General features: G+C 38.6%; 1 protein-coding gene across 1 annotated transcript; it reads left to right on the top strand.

Moving 5' to 3' along the window:
- Positions 1–250: 250 nt before the first annotated feature.
- On the top strand, positions 251–23,633 carry LOC121903374 (GTPase IMAP family member 8-like; the record flags this gene model as incomplete). Its single annotated transcript, XM_042420322.1, has 8 exons — positions 251–521; positions 1,489–1,531; positions 1,621–1,675; positions 2,935–2,997; positions 18,086–18,145; positions 18,315–18,965; positions 21,182–22,378; positions 22,498–23,633. Coding segments are annotated over exons 3-8 (3,126 nt in total), but the record flags the coding sequence as incomplete, so codon positions are not given.
- Between the last annotated feature and the right edge of the window lie 1,233 nt (positions 23,634–24,866).

The raw sequence follows: 24,866 nt of genomic DNA, 5'->3' as shown, positions 1-24,866 counted from the left end.
ATATATTTGCCACAAATATGTTTAAAATACTTTATTAAACATAGTTTCTCGTGCAGACTCCTGGTCGTATATCAACAATAAACGCAATTAAAACAGACGAATAAAGAAACCATTTAACTACGTAGCCTAATTAACCATAGAAGAAGCACAAAAATCAAGGAAAATGACCAAATCAACGAAAGCTGATCAAGTTAACAAAATTGAGTAGTTTAGTTGCCCTGCTACTGCAGTAATTACGGTAGCCTTAAGGCACTTTTTTAGCTTTGACTAGGCTGCTGTAATTACTGTAGTAGGAGTGCAACTGACTTTAAACGGCGGAAGGCTTCCCCGGAGTGAAGACGCTCCGCTTCTGACACGCTCCCGGTGGAATAGGGCGGAACGCGGCGCGCACGCGCCCGGTGGAATCCACTTTCGTTACCTGACTGACGTCGCAGCAAGAATTTCACCGAGGAAATAAAAGCAGAAAAGACACAAACTGACATCAATGATAATGACAATGACAGATAATTAAACATCATCAGGTGAGTTTCTGTTCAGATCATTTTACTGTTGTATTAATTTATCACAGTTAATCACTAACTGAGCTGCAAAGTTTTCTGTTCACCAACTTTAAACTGACGGACAGACGAGCTCGGAAACTCCGGAAGATTTTCTGTTTTTACTTGAATTGCAAAGTCAAGAATCGTTTTAGTCAGTGTTCAATATGAAAAATCATCTCAAGTCGTTTCTGTGCAACAAAGTTGAAGGTTTCATTAGTTTTTATTTCAGATCGATATTCATTATCATGTCAGCGGTAATTCCGCCATTTTCAGAGTCTAAAACAGAATCAGGAGGTTAAAACTCTCATTAGAGTTACATTTACGGACATTAGATTGATCACTTTTAAAAGGAAACGGAAGTCTTTCCCGAGTTCAGCTTCATCAGAATTAGTTTTATATTAAACCCTTTATTTTAGGAACACACACACACACACACAGGTCTTTCTACACTTGTCAGGACACTCATTGACATAATTTATTAAAACTAAACCCAAACTGAGTTTTAACCATTTGAATCTTTTGGTCTTTGTTCTTTGAAGTATTGAGAACCAACAGAAAGTCCTCACAAAGACAGAAAGACATATATTAAAATATCAGATGAGCTATAAGCTACTCAGTACAAATGGTAACATTTATGTTTAACACTGTACAATAAATTAATTAAATAAATTACATACACAGTAAAATATTTTCTGGCTAAAGAGTGAAAAAATATTTTTTGCTCTTTATGTTATTTGAATATTCAATACATATTAATATATTTTGATTTCATTCTCGTGTTTTTCATGTTTTTAGATTTTAAAGAGCAAGAAAATAAAATCCTTCAAACTGTCAAACATCACAGTTTTAATCACTGGTTTGTTTAATTATGACCTCATCTTTCCCAAACTGTATCTTGATGTTTTTATTCTCGTCTCAAGATGATTGTGATGTTGTTACGTTTCTTCAGCAGAACTCCTCAAAGAGAACACAGAGCACAAACTCTGACACCAGTAAGTATCCACATGTTTGTCCTCAGACACACGTCTTCATGTCACCTCAACACTTAAATGAGCTTTATTTCTTCTTCTCTCCCCTCCAGCTGAATCAGTCTCTGATGTTTCCAGCAGAGTAGATTATGGCGACTGAAGGATCTGGTGAGTTCAGTCAGACTTTATTAGTCCCAGTGATTGAAAGTAACTTAGTACATTTACTCAAGTACTGTACTGAAGTACAGCTTTGAGGTACTTGTACTTTACTTTATACTTCCACTCCACTACATTTCAGAGGGAAATATTGTACTTTCTACTCCACTACATTTATTTGACAGCTTTAGTTACTTTTCAGATGAAGATTTGACACAATGGATAATATAACAAGCTTTTAAAATACAACACATTGTTAAAGATGAAACCAGTGTTTCCAACCTTTTTGGCTTTTGACGTCTTACAAAAAGCAGTGTGTAGTCGGGGTCACATTTCACATGTCTATGAGTTGTTAACAGCTCCACCAAATAGTGATTTTCCCTCTAAACTTCTCACATGCTTTCATTTCAATAAATGTTCAAATGATCCAATATTTCAGCAAAAATCAAAGATTAGAGAAAAAGTCCAAAAACTGAAAACAGATTTGTGTATCAGAACTTTGTTTTTTCTTCTTTCCTCTCCCATTAATCATCTCACCACCCCTCAGATTTATCTGCTGACCCTTTGGAGGGGCCCGACCCCTAGGTTGGGAACCACTGGACTAAACTAGCTAACTGTATATAAAGTAGTGTAAACTAGCTCCACCTCCAGCAGCTACAACAGTAACATGCTGCTCTAACACTGATGCTTCACAAACTAACTATAAACACAATCAAAACCTACCATAAAAATATTTTAGATTAATATTTTTTTTCCACTTTCACTGAGTTAGTTTTTTTAAACCAACTTCAGTCCTGGTCATAACTATCAAATATTCATTCATTTTCAGGATTTTTGGAGGGAAGAGATGAAAGAATGTTAACTGTTAAAAACTTTTATAAACCAGCGTCTAGTACACCTTATCTAAAACTTATATGTTGCTTTCTAAAATTGTGGCTTATATGCATTATGCCTTTAAGTATTATGATATGATATGTGAATTATATTAAACTAATTAGTTGGCACATAATAATAGTATCTTAGCCATAGAATATCAGCATCTTCTTAGTTCTTACAATCTGACGTGTTGTGTGATTTTGCTGCCATGTTGTTTTTCTCCACAATCATATTTTGAGATACGAAATGCCGTCAGTATTCTATAAACCAAATTAAATTGTCTTTGTTATGATCATGTGTGTTAAATATTGTATACAATTTGTGAATCTAAAAGGATTTTAAACATTTATGTCTCTGAGGTTTGATTATAACTGTGTTTTTCTGTATTTCTACAGAGAAAGATGATGGAAAATTCCAGAAGCGCAGGAGCAGAAGCCCTGACTTTGATTACCCTAACTGTGAGTGAAATTACCCTGAATGAGAATGTTGATGAGTCAACATTTTCTTGAACGAATACAGTGCATAATTCTCAAGCGTGGGTTTGAAGTTTCTGCCTCTAATCTCATCCCATGAAACTAAATGAAAGTGTATTCATGTGAACCTGTTAGTACAAGAAAAATGTAGTTCTGAGAAGGCTTGGCTGCATTACTAGCACAAAACCTTTATTAAATACTTTGTGTAGTTTGCAAACAGTACACAGTACTAACTCAATTCTATATAAAAAATGGGGATGGCTGTGGCTCAGGTCGTCCACTAACCGGAAGATTGGCGGTTCAATTCCCAGCTCTTCCACTCCTGTTGTCCTTTGGCAAGATGCTGAACCCTAAATTGCTCCTGATGTGTGTGTGTTTTGATACTTCTGAGCATGTGGATCTATTCAAATGAGAATCTTATACATATATATATATCCACCAACGCGGCGGCACATTGGGTCTTCAACCAGCCCAAAACAGCACATGTCACCCTGCTGTTCATATCCCTCCACTGGCTCCCAGTTGCTGCCTGCATTAAATTCAAAACCCTGACACTTGTTTCCAAAACAGCAACTAAAATAGCTCCTGCTTACCTGAACTCCTGTATTCAGGGTTTCTATGCACTCCATGCATTGCCTCTGCACACTACCTCTTGGCACCTACATCCTATTGGACTCAAACTTAGCTTTATGGCACTTATTCGCATTGTTCTCTCTTGACTAGCTTGCTTGTGTTGCATCAACTCTCAGACGTACGTCGCTTTGGATAAAAGCATCTGCAAAATGAAATTGTAAATTGTAATTGTCATTTTAAAGACATTGGACATTGGACATTGGACTTTTGACTTGTTATCACTGATCATGAATTTATTTCCTCTGTGGCAGAAAAAACTCATTAAACCAGCCTTCAGAAACTCCCTCAGGTTGAACTGAGCTAACCAAACGCTTTAAGAGGTGACTGACTCTAACAGACTAGAAGAAACTCACTAGCCTAGCAACATTAAGGAAACAAACAACCCATAATGCAACACTTTCTGTAGGAGCTGGTGTTACAGCGCTACTCTCTCTACTCTCTTTCTGATCTTGTGAACACGTAATTGTCTCGTCCTTGAATATAAGACAACTCCACCTCCTCAAAAGTAATTTCCAGAATTAAATAGTGTTTGGACTGATCAGGAACCAGATAAATGCTACAACAACTCATTAAGCTTTTTGTAAAACCATATTATCTTCTATAATCATTGAAATCTCTGAAGCTGCTTTTCTCTCACAGGAGACACCCTGTAAGATGACATTCAGACAGATCTCTGATCTGCTGTTGTGACAGTTGGGAGGAGTAAAGCTTATGTACATGCCTTAAAGAGACAGATGCATTTACACCTTTTCAGCATTTGGCTAGAACGTGCAATCAGATTTCAATCCACCTCTAATGCTTCTCAGATGCAAATAAACAGTTTGTTTGAGATCAAATAGCTCTCTCAAGACTGATGAAGTGGTGAAGAGTAAATAAGGATTTTAAGACCTAATCTGATTGAACCTGACTTGCCAAATTTAAGACTCAAGCCAAACCTACTTAAGACCTGAAGCTGTATTTTTACTTTATTACATTCATTACTGACACTTAGTTCAATCTAACACAACAACACATCAACTATGATGTTGTCTCTCTCCTTCTGATCATTGTATATCTGTCGCAACACATGACACTCATGGACTGAGGTGATTGTCACAGTCAGAGAGAGTAAGAGAGACATTTCTTAATGATTAACCTTATTAATAAACCTTAATAAATAACCAAACTGGAACCCGACCTAAGTCTAAAGGTTTACGCAACAACACAGCCTGAACCTGGAAACTCAAACTTTGTCTCTAACTTTATTACAGACACAGCATTCAGCAAATGTAAACGCTTCCAGAAGTGCAGAAATGCTAGTTCAGCAAATATTGTGAGACGCTGCATTTAAGCAGCAAAACTGAAAACTATAAAGTTTGGTCTTTTAGCTATACTTAAAATAAAAAACTGATGTTTCTGCAAAATCCCAGATTACATTCAGTGACATGTGAACAACATTAGATAATATTCGGACATTAATCTGACCACAGACCCTCCTGAATCACATTAGCTGACTAAAGATATGCAGATTATGACGCAGTCTTATTAAAGGCCAATCTCTGTGCTGAAATGTAGAAAAAAGCCTGAAACACTGGAGGCAGCAGTGGCCCCTCCACTCACTGTAAAAGGAACTTTACTGTCTGCCTGCATCCTCAGTACATCTATGGCCTGTCTGCATGTTGTCAAGTACAACACAATATTTCTCCTCCTGCTTGTGACATTTGTGAAGTAAATATCTGCTCTGTTACATAAAAATACCAGTTTTTGGGGACCAAAGGTATTCAGGGCTGAAAATTCGGATGATTGGCACTAACGATGCCACTATTTAAGACAGAGGTTTCTTTGGAGGGGTTGGACTGGTTGGAAAACAACTCCAGGTGTATCTTGGAGGCTAAAATCTTCACCTCTGTGAAGAACCAAGTGGTGGGAGGGAGTTAGAACCACCACAACCTCTACTGAAATCATGTTCCTGTGGCTATGGGAAGTGTTGAAAACCAAACAAAGCATGAAACTCCATTAAAAAAAGACTTCTCAAAACCTTGTTACAACTTCAACTTTAAGTTGGATTTAAAGGACTCAACAGAGTCAGACTGTTTGATGTCAGCAGGGAGATTATTCCAGAGAAAGGAGGCCTGATAGGAAAAGGCCCTGCTGACTTCTTTTTAACTTTGGGAACACACAGGAGCCCTGTATTTTGAGTGTAGAGAGCTTGAGATAGAATATAAGGTTTAAGGACGTCAGACAGGTATGATGGGGCCCATTTAGGATTTTATAAGTCATCAGAAGCACCTTAAAGTCTGATCTTACATGGATACGAAGCCAATGAAGGAAGGCTAGCATTGGTGTAATGTGGATATTTTCTTGCTGCAGTATTTTGAACCACCTGAAGACATTTAGTGGCAGACCTGCACATGGCAGGACTGAAAACAGAACATTACAGTTATCAAGTCTGGATGAAACAAATGTATGTATTGGAGTTTATGCATCAGCTATTGTTACATAGATTGAAAAAGGCAGTCTTGGTGATTTCATTGATGTGCTCATCAGAAGAGATGCTGGGATCAAACGTAACACCAAGATTCTTGGCTGCTGAACTTTGTGAAATTACACAGTTGTTGAGTCACTGTCACGTGATCAAACTGGTGTCTTTGTCTAGGAGGGCCAACGACTAGCATCTCACTTTTATCAGGATTTAAAATCCAAAATTTAGTGACATTTAGTTTTTCACAGCAGCCAAGCAGGTTTTTAATTTAGTAATTTGAGTGTTTTCATCAACCCTAAATCCCGTAATAGGAGCACAGAGGTCAAATCTGAATCCACAGCAAGTGGAAGATCATTTACTCCTCTCCCAGATAGCAAAATTGCTGTGGCCCAGATCCAGCTCACATCCCACATCTGGCCCACGTACCGCATGGAACGATGGGGGGTCAGCTCCTGTCTCCCAGATCTGGGCTACAAGCAAGCTGTATGTCAACCAAGAACAAATCAAATAAACCAGAACTGGCCCACATCTAGAACACACATACCTGAGAGCACCACATCTTTACCAAAGAAGGCCCACATTTGATTTGGGATATTTCGGCCATATTTGCTATTTTACATGTGGGCCACTTCAGGCTCACATCCATTTTGTCTGGGCAGAAGAAGGCCAGCAGTGCCGCATCATTGCCTGAAGTGGCCCACTTCCATATGCTATCTGGGCTGGTTAGAGCAGTTTAAGTGACAGGCCCTGAAAGTCGATTGAAAAGGTTCAAAAAGATAATAGTTTGATTTGTGGTCTGAAAGTTGTTGAGACACAACTCTCTCTAGTACTTTAGAAAAGAATAGAAGATTGGAGGCTGGTCGATAGTTATTAAGAGACCCTGGATTGAGGTGAGGCTTCTTAAGTAGAAGTTTAACCACAGCCATCTTAAAGATTTTGGGGACAATACCAGTCGTAAGGGAATTAACAACATTGAGCATTTAAGGACCTAAGAAAAGGCCAGATGTCTTTGGAAAGCAGATAGTTGGTTTAGAGGCTGACAGCAGTTCAGACAAATATTCTCAACATTTGTGAGAACAGAGACTATCTGGGACTGTGGTGTTACTCAACCAACCCAGTCTTATGGCAATCTCTGAAATAGTCACAAAATTTAATCTATCTATCTGTGGACATGGACACGATTTTTCCACTTTTTTCTAACATATTTCAATTGGAAGCAGGTTTTGTGCAGCTTTTTTTTTTTTTTTTGTCAGCTGTAACTCAGCAGACACAGAGGCTGTATTGTTTTTTCTCGTTTGTTATTCATTTTGAACTATAATCGCTACATCACTCAACATTTAAACACAATATTTTATCCTTGTTTTTATTTCTTTATTCTAATATTGTCTGAGAGGTTACCGGAGAGGATGTGCTGCGTTTGAATATTTTCCTCACTGTCAATTTTAATATCTTTAACATTTCTCAACACAAAACACGAAGGTCTCCTTGATAACTCAACAATAGGAAAGGTTATGGCCATCTGTTTTAATTATTTCACCTTCGATTCTGAGCATTCAAGTTTTTTTTGTCAGTTTAGGACAATAGCAGAAGCGGCTACATTAGCCTACCCATGATCCTCAGCAAATGTTACTATGTTGAAGATGCCAGCTAAAGCCATAACATAACCTGTATTCAGTATAACATTATATAGTACTGCAGATTGGTTGTTACAATCAGGAACAAAATATTGAAATATATATTGAAATGTAAAGAAAATAATGTGTGTTTGTATAATAAACTCAATCAGCCATAAACTGTGCAGTAAACACAATTTGAAGCTTTGTGATTGGCTGATTTCTTGAGGCAATGCAGTGTATACATATATATATATATATATATGTGTGTGTGTGTGTGTGTGTATATGTATATATATATGTATATGTATATGTTAAAAAAAAATCTCCTTCTCACCCCCCTCCCATGGGGGGTGGTGGTGTGTCCTCCTCAAGCTCGGGTCCTCTACCAGAGGCCTGGGAGTTTGAGGGTTCGCGCAGTATCTTAGCTGTTCCTAGGACTGCACTTTTCTGGACAGAGACCTCAGATGTTGTACCTGGAATCTGCTGGAGCCACTCTCCCAGTTTGTGGGTCACAGCCCCCAGTGCTCCATTTACCACTGGCACCACTGTTGCCTTTCAGCCCTTGGTATTTTTCGATCTTCTCGTGTTCCTTCTCCTTGATGTTGCTGTCACTTGGGATTGCTACGTCTATCACTACTGCCTTCTTCTGTTGTTTGTCAATCAACACAGTGTCTGGTTGGTTAGCCATCACCAGTTTGTCAGTCTGGATTTGGAAGTCCCACAGGATCTTGGCTTGGTCATTCTCAACCATCTTAGGAGGTTTCTTCCATTGTGACCTTGGGACTTCCTGCGAATACTCAGTGCAGATGTTCCTGTACACTATGCCAGCCACTTGGTCCATGTATGCTGTTCCTGCCTGCATCTTACACCCTGCTATTATGCACTGAACTGTCTCAGGAGCATCTTTGCACAGCCTGCACCTGGGGTCCTGTCTGGTGTGGTAGATCCCCGCCTCTATTGATCTTGTACTGAGTGCCTGTTCTTGTGCTGCCATGATTAGTGCTTCAGTGCTGTCCTTCAGTCCAGCCTTTTCCAGCCACTGGTAGGATTTCTTGATATCAGCCACTTCTATCTGTCGGTGGTACAAGCCGTGTAGGGGTTGTCCCTCCATGATGGATCCTCCTCCTCGTCTGCATCATCGGGTTTCTGCTGCCTGAGGTATTCCTGGATGTTGGTTGTTTCATCCTGGACAGTGGCTCTGACACGCACCAGTCCTCGGCCTACCTTGTTCCGCTTAGTGTACAGTCTCAGGGTGCTGGACTTCGGATGAAAGCCTCCATGCATTGTGAGGAGCTTTCTTGTCTTGATGTCAGTGGCCTCTCCCTCCTCCTTTGGCCAGCTTATTATACCAGCGGGGTATCTGATGACTGGCAGGGCGTACGTGTTGATGGCTCGTATCCTGTTCTTCCCATTCAGCCAACTTTTCAGGACCTGCCTTACTCTGTGTAGGTATTTGGCTGTGGCTGCCTTCCTTGTGACCTCCTCAAGGTTCCCATTTGCTTGTGGGATCCCAAGGTATTTGTAGCTGTCCTGAACATCTGCAATGCTGCCCTCTGGTAGTTCAACCTGTCCATTCTGATCATCTTCCCTCTCTTCGATACCATCCGACCACACTTATCTAGTCTGAATGACATTCCAATGTCGTTGCTGTAGATCCTGGTGATGTGGATCAGTGAGTCGATGTCTCGCTCATTCCTGGCATACAGCTTCATGTCATCCATGTACAGGAGGTGACTGATAGTTGTTCCACTTCGGAACCAGTACCCGTAGCCACTCTTTCAGATGATCTGGCTGAGGGGGTTCAGGGCTATACAGAACAGCAGCAGGGATAGTATAGATAGTGCATCACCTTGGTATATGCCACACTTGATGGTAACTTGTGCAATTGTCATTTTCCACATCTTGACGAAGGCTCTTAGTGTCCTGTTAATGTTGTACATTTCCAAGCATTCCAGTATCCATGTGTGTGGCATTGAGTCATAGGCTTTCTTGTAGTCAATCCAGGCGGTGCACAGGTTGGTCTGCCTGGTCTTGCAGTCTTGGGTGACTGCTCTATCGACCAGTAGCTGGTGTTTAGCACCCCTGGTATTACTACCAGTTCCTTTCTGGGCCCTGCTCATGTATTGGGCCATGTGCCTATTCATCTTAGCCGCTATGATACCTGACAGGAGCTTCCATGTTGTACAGGCGGGTTATTGGCCGGTAGTTGGATGGGATTGTGCCCTTCTGGGGGTCCATCATGATCTGGACTGTTCGTCCCATTCTGGGTGGGTCCCATCCATCAGCAGTTGGTTCATTTGTGTTGCCAGGCGTTCATGGAGTTCAGTTAGTTTCTTTAGCCAGTAGGTGTGGATCATGTCCAGGTCCGGTACTGTCCAGCTCTTCATACCTGACACTCGTTCTTGGATGTCTGCCATTGTAATGGTTACTGGATCTTGTTCTGGGAGATTGCTGTGGTCCACTAGCCACTGAGCATTGGTGTTATGTGATGCCCACTTCTCAATCTCCCAGTATTGTTCAGTCTCAGCCCTGGGAGGATCTGTTCTCATGTTATTACCTTACCACTGAGAGTACACTTTGGATTGTTCGGTAGAGAACATCCTATTTATTCTCCTGGCTTCTGCTTCTCCTGTGTATCTCTTCAGGCGGGTAGCCAGAGCTGTGAGCGTTTGCTTGGCAGTCTCCAGTGCCTCAGGTATATGGCAACTACTATCACAACTAGAGATTGATGAGGTACAATGAACATGCTATGGCAAGGGGGAGCTAGGACGACAGATCAGAGGGCAGATATCATCATCCTCCCCACACTCCAAGATTGGGTACCAAGCCCTTAACACAAGTCGTACTCACCTAAGAATAGAATAATAATAGTTTTGAAATGGGATATAAAAATGGGATATAAATGTTGAAATGAAATATTGACTGTACAAAGGAATTATGGACTGTGCTGTGGACAAAGAAATGAAGTGTATGAAATATATGAAGGTGACAAAAACAACAATTAATCATAAATAATTAATAAATAATTAAAGTATGTAACACACTGTAAATTCTAACAAGTTAAGTTTACTTAAAAAAACTAGGAAACTGATTACCTTGGGAAAAGTAAGTAAACAAACTTAACTGTGTCTAGTTATGTGAAATAATTATGTGTTTAAGCTGTACTTAATTTATCTCATTATAATCAAATTCAATCAAGCTGTTACAACTCTAAAACTATGAGTCACATTAACTTAATATATTCTGCAAAAACAAGTGGGCATTGCTTGAAATTTCTAATGCACTACACTTAATGTATTTTAGTGCAGTCAACTTCAATAAAGTTGACAAGAATTCAATAAGGATAAGTCACTTGAGCTTAATATACTGTTCCAAAGTAAATACAATGCACTTAATATACCTTAGTTTATCTGACTTAAAAATAAACTTACAAAATGTGATGATGAAAAGCATAATTTATTTTTTTTTAGAGTATTGAGACATATTTGTGAAAAGTAAACATTACATGTTAACATTGCTTACTTGATACTCTTCATACAAGAAGACCACTGAATGAAGACTGAACATGCTGTTCATTCTGAATCTTGTTAACGCACTTCAGGTTCATTTAGTTTCAGTCCAGAAAGAAACCACCGAGGGTCAAGAGTGTGGCTGAACGATATGGAGGAAAGAAAGAAAGAAAAATAACTGAAATGAAATTAAAATAAAAAAATAAATACATATTTTATATATATATATATATATATGTATATATATATATATATATATATATATGTATATATATATGTATATATATATATATATGTGTGTGTGTGTGTATATATATATATATATATATATATATATATATATATATATATATATATATATATACACACACACACACACACACATATATATACACATATATATATAACACCATCTTCATCCCATTTACACAGAGACACATACACACTCACATGCACACAAACACACAGACAGTTGAGGAAGACTATTTTTTAAGAAAGATGATTTTATATTTAAAAATATACTCAGCCACAAATTCTTGGAAATATAAAATTAAATGAGTTCACATTTTACAATCACAGGCTATGAAACACCTTTTCTTAACACAGATAGTGGCATTTGGATTCATGTTGCAACGGAAAGCAGCAATTTTAAATGGAATGAAGCCCACTGATGGCAGACAACAGTAGTTGAATCACCACATCCGCCCACAACATATATTATTGATATATATATATATATATATATATATATGTACATAGTGACAGTGAGGAAAACTTGGTCGGTCAGTCTCAAAGCTTCTAAAATCTACATTTTTGATTGAAATACCATCAGTTACATAAAATAACACAAATAACATAACAGCTCTGATAACTACACAATGCAAAGACAATGATTCAAAAAACACGCAAGTACGTGGTTTCAGTGATAACAGCGTCCATAGCAACCATCATAGCAACGATAGAAAACCTGCAAGAATCTCCATAATAAGCGACAAACTAAATATCATATACATTCACTTCATATAGGTTATGTCATGACTTTAGCTGGCATCTCCACCATAGTAATGGTCGCTGAGGATCATGGGTAGGCTAATGTAGCCGCTTCTGCAACCGTCCAAAACTAACAAAAAAAAACTTGATTCCTCAGAATCGAAGGTGAAATAATTAAAACAGATGGCCATAACCTTTCATATTGTTTAGTTATCAAAGAGACCTTTGTGTTGTGTGTTGAGAAATGTTAAAGATGTTAAAATCGACAGTAAGGAAAATACTCAAATGCAGCGCGTCATCTACGGTAACGTCTTGGTAATATTAGAATAAAGAAATAAAAACAAGGATAAAAAAACATGTGGCATGAAACCTACTTACAATTCAAATACATTAGTTTGAAAGTTGTGCTGACTGTCATGAAAAAAGTGGATAAATTGTGTCCATGTACAGATAGATTAGATTTTGTGACTATTTCACAAATTGCCATGAGACTGGGTTGACTCACCAGTTATATTCGACAGTGGTATTGGTGTTCATTTAATGTCACATCACTTTTCAGTTACATTTTTTTTCATTGATTTCTAGTTGGAGAATTTTACAGTTGGAAATTGGTTAAATCTATGTAAATCAAGCAATACAGTGAACAACCAGTCACTCTTACAATATCTGTTCTGGAAACTCTCGTACATTAGTTTGATACAGTAACTAAACAGTGTTTGTGTCCAAAACTGTTTGCAAAGCCGTAGATTATCTAGCCCTTCATCTGCTGTCTGTTTAATCATAAGTGTTTAATTAATGCCGGATTTATTGCTGTTGAGGTTTGGAAGATGTGCACATTGGCTTCTCTGCGACCTACGGTTACCCATAATACCCTTCTCTGTGTAGGTTCATGGAGACTTTTACGTGTATCTTTAGAGAACCATAAATCCACCATTAGATTGAAGCTGTACAGATTAATCTTTTTTCTAATAAATCTGAAGGTGACTAGATGATGCTTGTCACAGGTCCCGCAATTAATTATATAGCACAGTATTGTTTTTTCTGGTCTGTTAATATAGAAGAAGCATTTAAAGGTCCAGTGTGTAATATGTGTGGTATTTAGCGGCCTCTAATGGTGAGGTTCTACATTGAAGCACTCCACCACTCACCCCTCCCCTCCCTAAGACTTTGGAGAGATTCCAGAAGCTACGGTGCCCTTCAAGGACAAGAAGCTATATGCTGAAGATGTCATCGTCCACGACAACTTCGAGCATTTCTAACAAGTCAAGCGATGAGGTGAAGATGTATTTAATTATTTAGTCTATAATACTATAGGTTATAGCTCACAAGTAAGATAGCAATTATGAGTGTTTTATTGTTTTGGTAATACAAGCTAACATTAGCAATGTCATGCTAAACAAAACTTACATTATTTTATTCTAACGTTAGGCAATATTGATAGCGATATAGTGTTGGCAGGATAATGTTACATATTTTATTATCCGTTTGCAGAGTCAAGTACTGGAGGTTAGAGGAGGAGGAATAGGGCGAGAAAGAGGGCGAGTTAGCGGTTCTGCTGCAGGCAGGGCCAGGCGAGGGAGGAGAGCAAACACAGGCACCGCGGAAGCAGGGGAAGAGGCTGGAAACCCTCCGAAGGGACCGAAGCGACTGAGGTTTGTGACGTTATTTATACAATTATTTTATCATATTCCTACCCGTTCTGCACGATATTAAAAATGCCAATACAACACAAAGTTGTATTTACATAGCAGCTCTATGCTTTACATTACTGTAGTCTGTATAGTTTAATGTATTATCAGTGTAATGTGAGTCAGTAGCCCCTTTTACACAGCCCGTTCAAGGCGGGAATACTGCACCTGTGATCAGCCTCACTGTTCTGTTTAGCCCGTATTCAGACCAAATCAGGCGGCGCAGTGTACATGCAGGGTTGAGGAGGTGTGTGGGTGTGTTTGTGCTTAAGAAGCACCGCTGTGAAACAATCAGAAAATAACGTTTATCGATCTGGTTCACCAGCTTCCTCACTAACGTTACTAGCTCTCCCTCTCTTCATTCACCTTCTAGCTCACTCGACCACAGCTGCTCTCTCTCTATTTCTCTCGTCTTTTTAAAATGAGTCGGGAAGCCGACAGAAAATTCTAACTTTACTTTTAACATTATCAAACGAAGATAAATGTCCTCCCCTTGGATCCTCTTTACGGCTATAATGCGGGTTCTCTGTATAAAAGAGGCTACTGAAAACATCAGCAACACTACTGAATGATGATATAAATACTATATAGGAACAGTATCATGCAGCAATATTTTGACTTTTTTTAAAAATCATGTTATTGTTGTAGACATGTTTGGGAACACTGGACAGCCTACAATCCATATTCTGCACTACCATTACCATATTTCCAACATATCATGAAACTTATAACCTATAAAGCCTTATCTGTGTTTTTCCTGTATGTTATTTTTTCAGAAACTTCTTGAAGAGATGACCTTGGAGGAGCACAGGCAGCCCACCAGTGAACTGCTTCAGAGGCAGCCAGGGTTCATTTTTGATGCCTTGATGATGCATCAGTGAAGGCATAGTGTCCCACCGTTTGCTGGAGTGCCAGGGGTACCATGGTGTATTTGTAGTAACTGTACAGACATGCCTACGGACCGGGAGAGGAAATGCTGTGGCCAGGACCTTGCAGATTGTTTAATAATAATACCGCACTTCTCCCAGTACTGTCTTGAACATGGTTTTTATGCATTCACAGGTGGTACTGGGAGGACATTATGGTATTTGGCCAAACCAGGAAGCCTGGGGATGACAACCGGGAGTACCGTTATGCTGCCTATAGATATTTCATCTATTGACAGCATGGCTCTTTAGGCCAGGAAAACCGACTTGTCATCCCCAGTTGCTGTGTTTGGAGGATCAGGGACAAGTTCCCTGGTCCTCCAAAGGCATCACACTGGTTTCACACCTGGCCTCTGAGTTTCCCTCCAGGTCCTCTGGAACGTCCACACAGTATCTCAGGTACTTGCACACCTGCCTGTTCATCATCAAGGCATCAAATCATCTCAAATTTATATGTTAGATTTCTGATATTTTGTTTATTTTATACTTGTTCTATACGTTTTCTATATTTATATATTTTCTGGATAATTATTAAACTTTTTGTTTATATATTCACATTTGTTCAACTTAAATGTGCAAGTTTACCAAATGAAAGATATTCCTCAGATGTGCTGTGATAATTGCAATGATAAACATATTATTATATACTTATACAATGACAGTATTTCCCTGCAGTATATGCAGTATATTATCATTACCACTTCCACCATTAATTTATATTGTCATTATTTATATTTAGTGAAGTTGGAATACCACTGATCCTCAGAACAGGGCACTGTAGTACATGTTATAGATTAATTTTCATTGCCACTTCAGGTTATGGTAACTGTAATTCACTAGATTGAACCACAAAATAAAAGTATTTAAAAAAACACTAAGAATAATGACATTTGTAATAAAAATATATTTTATTTAACAGAAACATTTTTGGACATCCTTTTCAATCTGGACAATAAAAGGATAACGAACATGCAGCTTTTACTGTTCAAACAAACATTTTGACAACTTATTCTGTGTTCTTCAGAGTTGACTGATAAAGAATCATTAGTCTGTTTGAACACTAAAAGCAGTGTGATTAAACTTATCTGATCACCTTCCAGCAGTCAAATTGCTGCACATATAATAGTTGACAAGGGTCAGATCAAAACCACACCAAAGGTATTCAATTTACTGCTCTGGAGAAGATGCTCTCATGGCAGGAACAACACCCATGATTCACTGGCACTGCTGTTCCTCATCTGCTCCAGGAGCTGTGTGTAGAGCAGCAGCTGCATGGAAAAAGGCTTCTGTGGAAGACATTACCATTACACATTGAGTTAATTTACTATTACTATAACTACAGTTGTATATGTGAAAACAGTGCTATTTAACCAAGAGTAGGACTTACAGGGTAAGTTAATATGCTACATAGGCAAACAAATGTGTATCACTTACCTAGACCTCTCCTGACTTGGTCTGCAATACTTCTGATATGGCGGGTGTGAATGTCACAGACATGGTGAATAATGCCAATCCATAGTGCCTGAGAAAAATGAAACAACACAAATGAATGAATGAACTTACCATTATAAATCATCTATCTATCTATCTATCTATCTAATGTACTCACCAGAAACTGTTCAACCTTATTCCATGCAGATTTTCATCCCAACAACAGACTAGATCAGATAATTTAATTGATTAACACACTTTCAGCCAGAGATGAGTAGCTATTCGGTGAAATTAACTTTTGTTGTCTTTGGTTGTAATGAAAACCAACGTACTCCCAGCCATCAATGGCACATGGCGAAACACCCCTGACCTTTTACATAGTCACTTTAGGATGAAGATAAAGGCAATACCATGCATCAATGCTATAGGACCTCTCTCATAGCTGAGAAACAACAGCAACATCAAGAAAATAAGTGCTTTATGACACAGTCACAAACCCTTGTAATACATTATGTTACGTCCTAAGATGCTGGGAGCCTTGGCTGGCCTGGATAAACACACCAAAATAAATAACAGAAAAATTCTACTTCTCACTGATAAATGTAAAATTAAAACTCTGGTAGCAATTACATGTTTTTCAACATTGAAATGGGGAAAACGTTACTAACTTTGCCCCCCGATGTGTACATGTGCTCCTAAATGACAAATTAGGAGCAAACAATGAAATCATGGAGCACTGTGAAAAATATAAATATAAATTCACAGGATGTATAACTCGGTGATGAGCAGACTTCTCCTCAGTTTATCTTTCACACTAACTCATTACTCTGACTTACTGTCTTTAGCACATCACCAGCGCTAAAGTTATCAGTCAATGTGTTGTCTTACTGCCACAGAAAATGAATAAATCTTTGGGTTATTAGCATGACGTTGCCTCCGTGTTGTATCTTATCAGACCACCAGCTCCGTGAGAGGCACAAACTGAGGCTAAAGTGTGCTAATATTTAACGTTACATGGCAGCGTTTCTTTTCAGGGAAACTAATGTACTGCTAATAAACATTGTACATCATCTAGATTTTGAACCATTACCAGCGGGGCAAAATAAATATACATTACAATCTTACCTGTCCAGCAGTAAACAGGAAACTTCAGCGTCAGTCTGCAAAGATTTCTCTCATCAGGGATTTCTATCTGGGTTTATCCTCGTTTTATGCCATTGCTTGTCCCAATTTCGTTTAGCTTCTTCGTGTTTTTGTTTCTTTGACGACGACAAGTCACGCTCCTGTGATTTTCTAAATAAGTATGATCCTCCATCTATCAGATTTTGGTTTCAAAAACTTCTCACAATACAAAATGTTTGGTCCGCTCTTCCTCTTCGTTTTAAAATCGGTGCATTTCCGGTAGTCGCCAACTGAATCTAAAACGCGTAAGGCCCTCACTGGAGCCAGTGTTAGGTTTGTCCGTTTTGCACTACTGTAGAAACATGGTGATGCAACATGGCAGCCACCGTGGAGGGGGACCCGCTCCCATGTAGATATAAAGGGCTTATTTCTAAGGTAACGAAAACACAACAATTATTATTTTCAGCTGATTAGACACTAATTAAGATATACTTATAAAAATATCTATTCAATTTTTACCAAGTCTATTCTTTTAGATGTTACTAAATACTACACACTAGACCTTTAATACATTATAATCTGGATGAAAATATCCCCAAGACCAGAGGACATAACTAATCACTGCATATCTGAACCCATTAGAAAATGGATGTGAATAAAATAAAGAATTAATTTATATATTTCTGTATCTTTGCAGTCAGAGATAATGTGCCATCCAGGGAGAGCAGAAGCAGTGTTGGATTTCTGCCGCCTCCAAGTGAGTCAGACTGAACTGTTATGAATTGTTTTGGTGTTTATTAAAATTGAATTAATTGTTTCATAGGTGAAGGACAAAAATGAAAGATTTAAGAAACTGAATCCCATAGTTAATAGCCTGATAGAAAATATTACTAAAATAATAACATTTAAATCCCTTTTAATTTCAGTTTCTGAGCTGAGGGTTGTTCTGCTGGGGAACAGCTGGTCTGAGAGGAGTTCAGTGGGGAACTTCATACTGGGAACGACTGTGTTCAACACTGAGGAAGAACCAGACTGCTGTCAGAAAGCCAGTGGACAGATTCAGGAGAAAAAAATAAGCGTCATCAACACCCCAGATCTGCTGAATCCTGACATCTCCCAACACAAACTGTCAGAATATGTAGAAAACTGTGTGAGACTCTCTGATCCTGGACCTCATGTGTTCCTGCTGGTTCTACAGCCTGAAGACTTCACTGAGAAACACAAGAAGAGGCTACAATCAATCCTTGAACGCCTCAGTGATCAATCATTTGATCATTCACTGGTATTGATATCAACATCAACACCAGGAGAGGAGAGTTCAGGTTTCGTGGAGAAATATATGAAACATCCACAGTTAGGAGACTTGATCAGAAAATGTAGATCCAAGTTGTTTTGGCAGAAGAACCTTGAACGTTCAGAGCTGTTAAGGATCATGGACCAAATTGTGGAGGAAAACGATGGAGATCATGTGAGCTGTGATGTATTTAAAGAAGCAACACCTGTTTTACCAAGTGGTCATGGAAGCCTGAAACAAGGGGAAGCATCTGGGGTCAACTGGGATCCTGATAGAGGTTTTGGTGGGTTCAGGAACATTTTTTACTGTGATGAATACAAATAATCTGTGATTAAGTTTGAACAATAAGTTAAGAATTATTTTGGTTTACATTTATTTTTTTACAGGGCTGAAATATCTTACTAAACTTACTAATTATTATCATATGCAGGAGCCTCCTCATGGCTTCATCACACTGCCTCTCTGATCTCCAACAACTCTGTCTTTTGTGTCTTTGTAGTCTCCACATGATGAATTATACACGTGGATAACAGTGCACACTTTCACACAGACTCTCCTCAAAGACATTCTTAGTGTTGTACTCACAAAACACAAAAGGTGACAGAAGTTGTTTGAATGGAACCAAAGAGAGTTTTAGAGAGAGTTTAATCCTAGTTTACTTTCACTCCTCCTGACAGCTGACTGATCACTGCATAAAGCAGCTGTGTTAGAAATGTTCTGTTTGCTTGCAGTCCTAAATAATATAATGCATCTCCTGCTACTTTCATGACATAAAAATATAATACGCATAATCAATAACATATTTCACTTTTAGGCTAGTTGTTACTATGTATGAGAGATTAAACTGGTTAAATAAGCAGCTTAAGAATCTAAATACTTGATGGTATTTTATTTATGGACATTTGCTTTTTAAACATGTTTCCTCTCAGATTTCTGTCAGGAGTTATAGGTTCATGTTAGTTTGTCTGGAAGCTGATGAATATCAGTGATATTTTACAGATAATGTTCTGTTTACTGTGTTAACTGTTAACTGTGATGAGATTCATGATTCATTCAGTGTCTGGTTGGTAGAGGTAAAACCCATGCAGCTCATTGGTTTTAATTTGCACCTTTTGAGTGTCTTTATCACCAGCTTTGCACATAATGCCCCCACACCATCATGGAACCAGGCCAATGTTATACAGAAAGAGTACTGAAAAATACCCTCATTCATTGGTGTAGTGGTTTCACTTTTGGAGTAAATATACAGCATATTTCCAAGACTGTGATGTTGGAGGCTACACGTTTCCATCTCGAACCCCATCAAGATGTTTTGATGGCCAGAGATTTTATGAGCTGTATTATTTACTGGTGGGGCTATGATTTTATAGTAAGTATATGAATAAACAAGGCTAGGCATGAATGTGGCATGGACACGTAGCATTTGAAAGTCAATTTCAAGTATCATATGCCCAAATATTCCACAGCAACAATAACAATCGCAGTTTTTTCTTTAAGTTAAAACTTCTTAATAATATTCAGAACTTTGATGGTGAACTGAAGGAAGGCAGATGCTAAAATAGACAGTCAACTTGGAAAACTGACTAAATGATTATAAACAGAATAACAGAAACTACATCTAGAGAAAAAAGGAGCACAGTCAGGTAACACAGGAAATGCCTGAAAAAGTTGCATCCTAAGTGACAGAATATTCCAGACAGGAATCCTGCTCCTACCAGCTCTGAATCAAGCTTGTTGGGTTTGAGTTTTTGGGGATGTGTTATCAGGGTACCAGGGTTCCTCCTCAGCACCGAAGGAGTGAGCAGCACCAGAGGAGCTACTGTACCTGTCGTCTCCCTGCTGTTATAACTTTCTCTGCCTCCACTTTATTGTTTTCATTCTATTCCATTTTATTGTGAAAGAATGCATTTTCATCACAGACCTCTGGACAACTGCAGTCACTGAAATATTATGATGCTCTAGATATATCAGCATATTAAATTAAGTCAGTAGAGCAAAGGCACAGACAGTCAAACACACCTGTACATTTGATAAAATATCAAAGGTAGTGACTTTATATCAAGTAGGTTTCTGTATATTGTAAAAGAACAGCTACTAGTCACATTATATGCATTTATGTATCCACACATGCATACGTCAATAAGAACATATGAACATACAGTATAAAGACCTATTTATATATATATATATATATACGTCCATCTATAATTGATGACTTTGGGTCATTGGTTCAACAGGATCTCCTGGACAGATTTATTGGCACAAGAATTACATCACAGTGATATACGTGTGTTTTCAAGTGACTTAACACCACAGTGATGGTGACTTGTTTACTTCCACCTGCAACTTGTGTTCTAGATCTAGATCTCAGATTTGTCTGTAAGGCTGTTTTGTCATCATGGTTAAGTACCTGCTGTGTTCTAGTGGCTGAATTTGACTCACCTGTTGTCACCAACTCTGAACTGTGATAATGTGTTTTTTCTCCTTGTTGTTTTACAGTCTCTGCACTGAGGATTGTGCTGGTGGGGAAAAGTGAAGACAAAAAGACAAAACTTAGTAACTTCATCACTGAAGATCAAGATTTTAATTTCCAAAAACAAACAGAATTCAAACATTGTGTGGCCACCTGTGGAGAGTGGAGAGGAAAATCATTGACTATAGTAAAAACTCCAGACATCTTCAGTCAGTCTGAGCAGACAGCGAGAGAAGAAGTGATGAGGTGCATGAATTTTTGCTTCCCAGGACCAAATGCTCTGCTGCTGTTAGTGAAGCCTTCTCAGTTTAATGAAAAGGACAAACAAAGACTGAAGTTCATCCTGAGTTTGTTTGGTCAAGATGCTTTTAAACACTCCATGGTCATCATCACACACAAGGAGAATGCAACAGGTTTCAATGTGAATCAGCTCATTAAAGACTGCGGAGGAAGACATTACAACATGTTTGAAGATGACCACAGACAGTTCATAGAGAAGATTGAGAACATTGTTCATCAAAACAAAGGAACCTTCCTCACCTTCACTGAAGAAACCATTAAACCAGTTTTAAACCTGGTTCTGTGTGGGAGGAGAGGAGCAGGGAAGACTTCAGCAGTCAAGGCCATTTTAGGTCAGACAGAGCTTCATTCAGTCTCCAACTCATCAGAGTGTGTTAAACATCAGGGAGAGGTGTGTGGACGTTGGGTTTCCCTGGTGGAGCTGCCTGCCTTGTATGGAAAACCTCAGGAGGCAGTGATGGAGGAATCATTCAGGTGTATCTCCCTCTGTGATCCTGAGGGCGTCCATGCCTTCATCCTGGTCCTACCTGTGGATCCCCTCACTGATGAAGACAAGGGAGAGTTAAAGACCATCCAGAACACATTCAGCTCTCCAGTCAATGACTTCACCATGATTCTGTTCACTGTGGAGACAGATCCTACAGCTCCAGCTGTTGATGACTTTGTAAGAAAGAACAGAGACATCCAGGAGCTCATTCAGAGCTGTGGAGGAAGATATGTTGTTCTCAACATCAAGGACAAGCAGCAGATCTCTGAGATGTTGGATACTGTGGAGAAGATGAGACCCAACAAGGATAAACCATGTTGCTATACAACTCATATGTTTGCACATGCTCAGATGGATAAAGTCATACAACAAGAGAAACACATCAACATGCAACAAGCTGAACTTGAGAGGCTGAAAAACAAGAACAAGATCACTTGTAAGTAATTTAAATTGAATCATTTTTTTCTGTGTCCTGTATTACAGTCTTGAGTCTACAGCACTGAACTGTAGCAACTGTGAACATTTAAAGTAACTCCAGTTGTTTTGATGTTGCAGGTGATGATGAGAATCAGAGCTCAGAGAGTCTCAGGATTGTGCTGATAGGGAAGACTGGCTGTGGAAAGAGCACTTCAGGAAACACCATTCTGGGAAGGAAAGAGTTTAAAGCTGAAATAAGCCAAATGTCAGTCACCAAACGTTGTGAGAAAGCACAGAGTGAAGTAGACGGTCGTCCTGTCGTTGTGGTCGACACTCCTGGTCTGTTTGACTCCACTTTGTCCCATGAAGAGGTTAATGAGGAGATGTTGAAATGCATCAGTCTTCTGGCTCCAGGACCACATGTCTTCCTGTTGGTGTTACAGATTGGCAGATTCACACAAAAAGAGAAGGAGACATTAAAACTCATCAAGAAAGTCTTTGGGAAGAATTCAGAAAAATTCATCATCATTCTTTTAACTGGAGGAGACAAACTAAAGCGTGACAACCAGTCCATTGAAGAATACATTGAGAAGAAATGTGATGATTCCTTTAAGAAGCTGATTGCTGACTGTGGAGGAAGATACCATGTGTTTAATAACTATGATGAAGAAAACCGCACACAAGTCAGTGAACTGATAAACAAGATTGACTCCATGGTGAAGAAAAATAGAGCAGACTGCTTCACCAATGAGATGCTGCAAGAGGCCGAGGCAGCAATAAAGAAGGAAGTGGAGAAGATCCTGAAGGAGAAGGAAGAAGAGATGAAGAGAGAGAGGGAGGAGTTTGAAAGAATACATGAAGAAGAAATGAAAGAAATGAAAAGTCGAATAGAAAAACAGAGAACAGAAATTGAACAGGAGAGAAAACAGAGAGACAAACAACTTCAGGAGAAGGAGGAAAAGATTCAGAGAGAGCGTGAAGAGAGAGAAAAAGAACAGGAAAAGAGAGAAGAAGAAGACAAGAAGAGGAAAAGACAGGAAGAAATTCAAAGACAGGAGTGGGAACAAAAACATAAAGATCTGGAGGAAAAAATAAAGTTAGAGTTAGAAGAAAAAGAAAAAATTAATAAAGAGCTGATGCAGAGCAGAGCAGAGATGAGAAAACAACGAGAGGCCTGGGAGAAGAAACAACAAGAAATGTGGGAGAAACGATATCGAGAAGATGAAGAGAGACGAAAGAAAGAGCAGAGAAGATTAAAAAAACTACAAAAAGAATATGAGGAAGAAAGAGAAGAATATGAAAAGAAAAGAAAAGAAGAAGATCAAATCAGAGGAGAACAGCAGAGAGCAGAAATTGAACAGGAGAGAAAACTGAGAGAGAAACAACTTCAGGAGAAGGAGGAAAAGATTCAGAAAGAACGTGAAGAGAGAAAGAGAGAACAGGAAAAGAGAGAAGAAGAAGACGAGAAGAGGAAAAACCAGGAAGAAATTCAAAGACAGGAGTGGGAACAAAAACTTGAAGCTTTGGAGAAAAAGATCAAATTAGAATCAGAGGAAAAAGAAAACCTTGATAAAAAGCTGATGCAGAGCAGAGAAGAGATGAGAGAGGAACGAGAGGCCTGGGAGAAAAAACAACAAGAAATGTGGGAGAAACGATATCGAGAAGAAGAAGAGAGACGACTGGAAGAACAGAGAAGATTAAAAAAGCTCCAAGAAGAATATGAGGAAGAAAGAGAAGAATATGAACAGAAAAGAAAAGAAGAAGATCGAATCAGAAGAGAAAAAGAGGAGAAAGAGAGAAAAGAATTAGAGGAGAAATATGAGAAAAAACTGGAGAATGTAACAAAGAAGCATGAAGATGAAGCCAGAAAGAAAACTGAAGAGTTCAATGAACTCAAAGAGAAACAGATGAAGGAACTTACAGCTCAGATACAAGAATATGAGAAACAACTGAAAGACAAATATGAGCAGTTTGACCTGTTAAAGGCACTAAAAGCCGACACTGAAAAACAAATGAGAGAAAAACATCAAGGTGAAATCTATAACATATTTAAATGTTTGACCAAAAAGAGTGAAAACCTGAAGAAAATCAACATCTTACTGAACAAACAAGAACAGGAAATAAAGAAAGTGAAAAATGAGAGTGAAAAGGAAAATCTGCAGAAAATACATGAAAAAGAAGTAAATTACTTGATAGAAGAACTTCTGAAGGAAGACGACACATCAGCCTGTTGCATTTCATGAGTCGACTGGTTTCATGTAAACGTCACAACAGCAGAGAAGTTTCAGCTGTTTCCTTTTTCTATAATCATTCAGTTTCAATAACTTAAAGGTTTGTAATATTTAGTGTTGGACTACACTGTAATGAACCACGACCACAGAAATGACTTCTGATTATATATCAGCTCCTGTCAGCAGTTTCTCTGTTGTTCTAAATCAGCAGCTTATAGCAACGTGTTGGAAGTACTCAAGGTACATTAAACAGGTTTTTAATAATTAAAAAACTTG

Source organism: Thunnus maccoyii, chromosome 9, assembly GCF_910596095.1.
Source record: "Thunnus maccoyii chromosome 9, fThuMac1.1, whole genome shotgun sequence".
Taxonomy (NCBI): Eukaryota; Metazoa; Chordata; class Actinopteri; order Scombriformes; family Scombridae; genus Thunnus; species Thunnus maccoyii.
The sequence above is the reverse complement of the archived record's forward strand: the minus strand, read 5'-3'. Positions and strand labels throughout refer to the sequence as shown.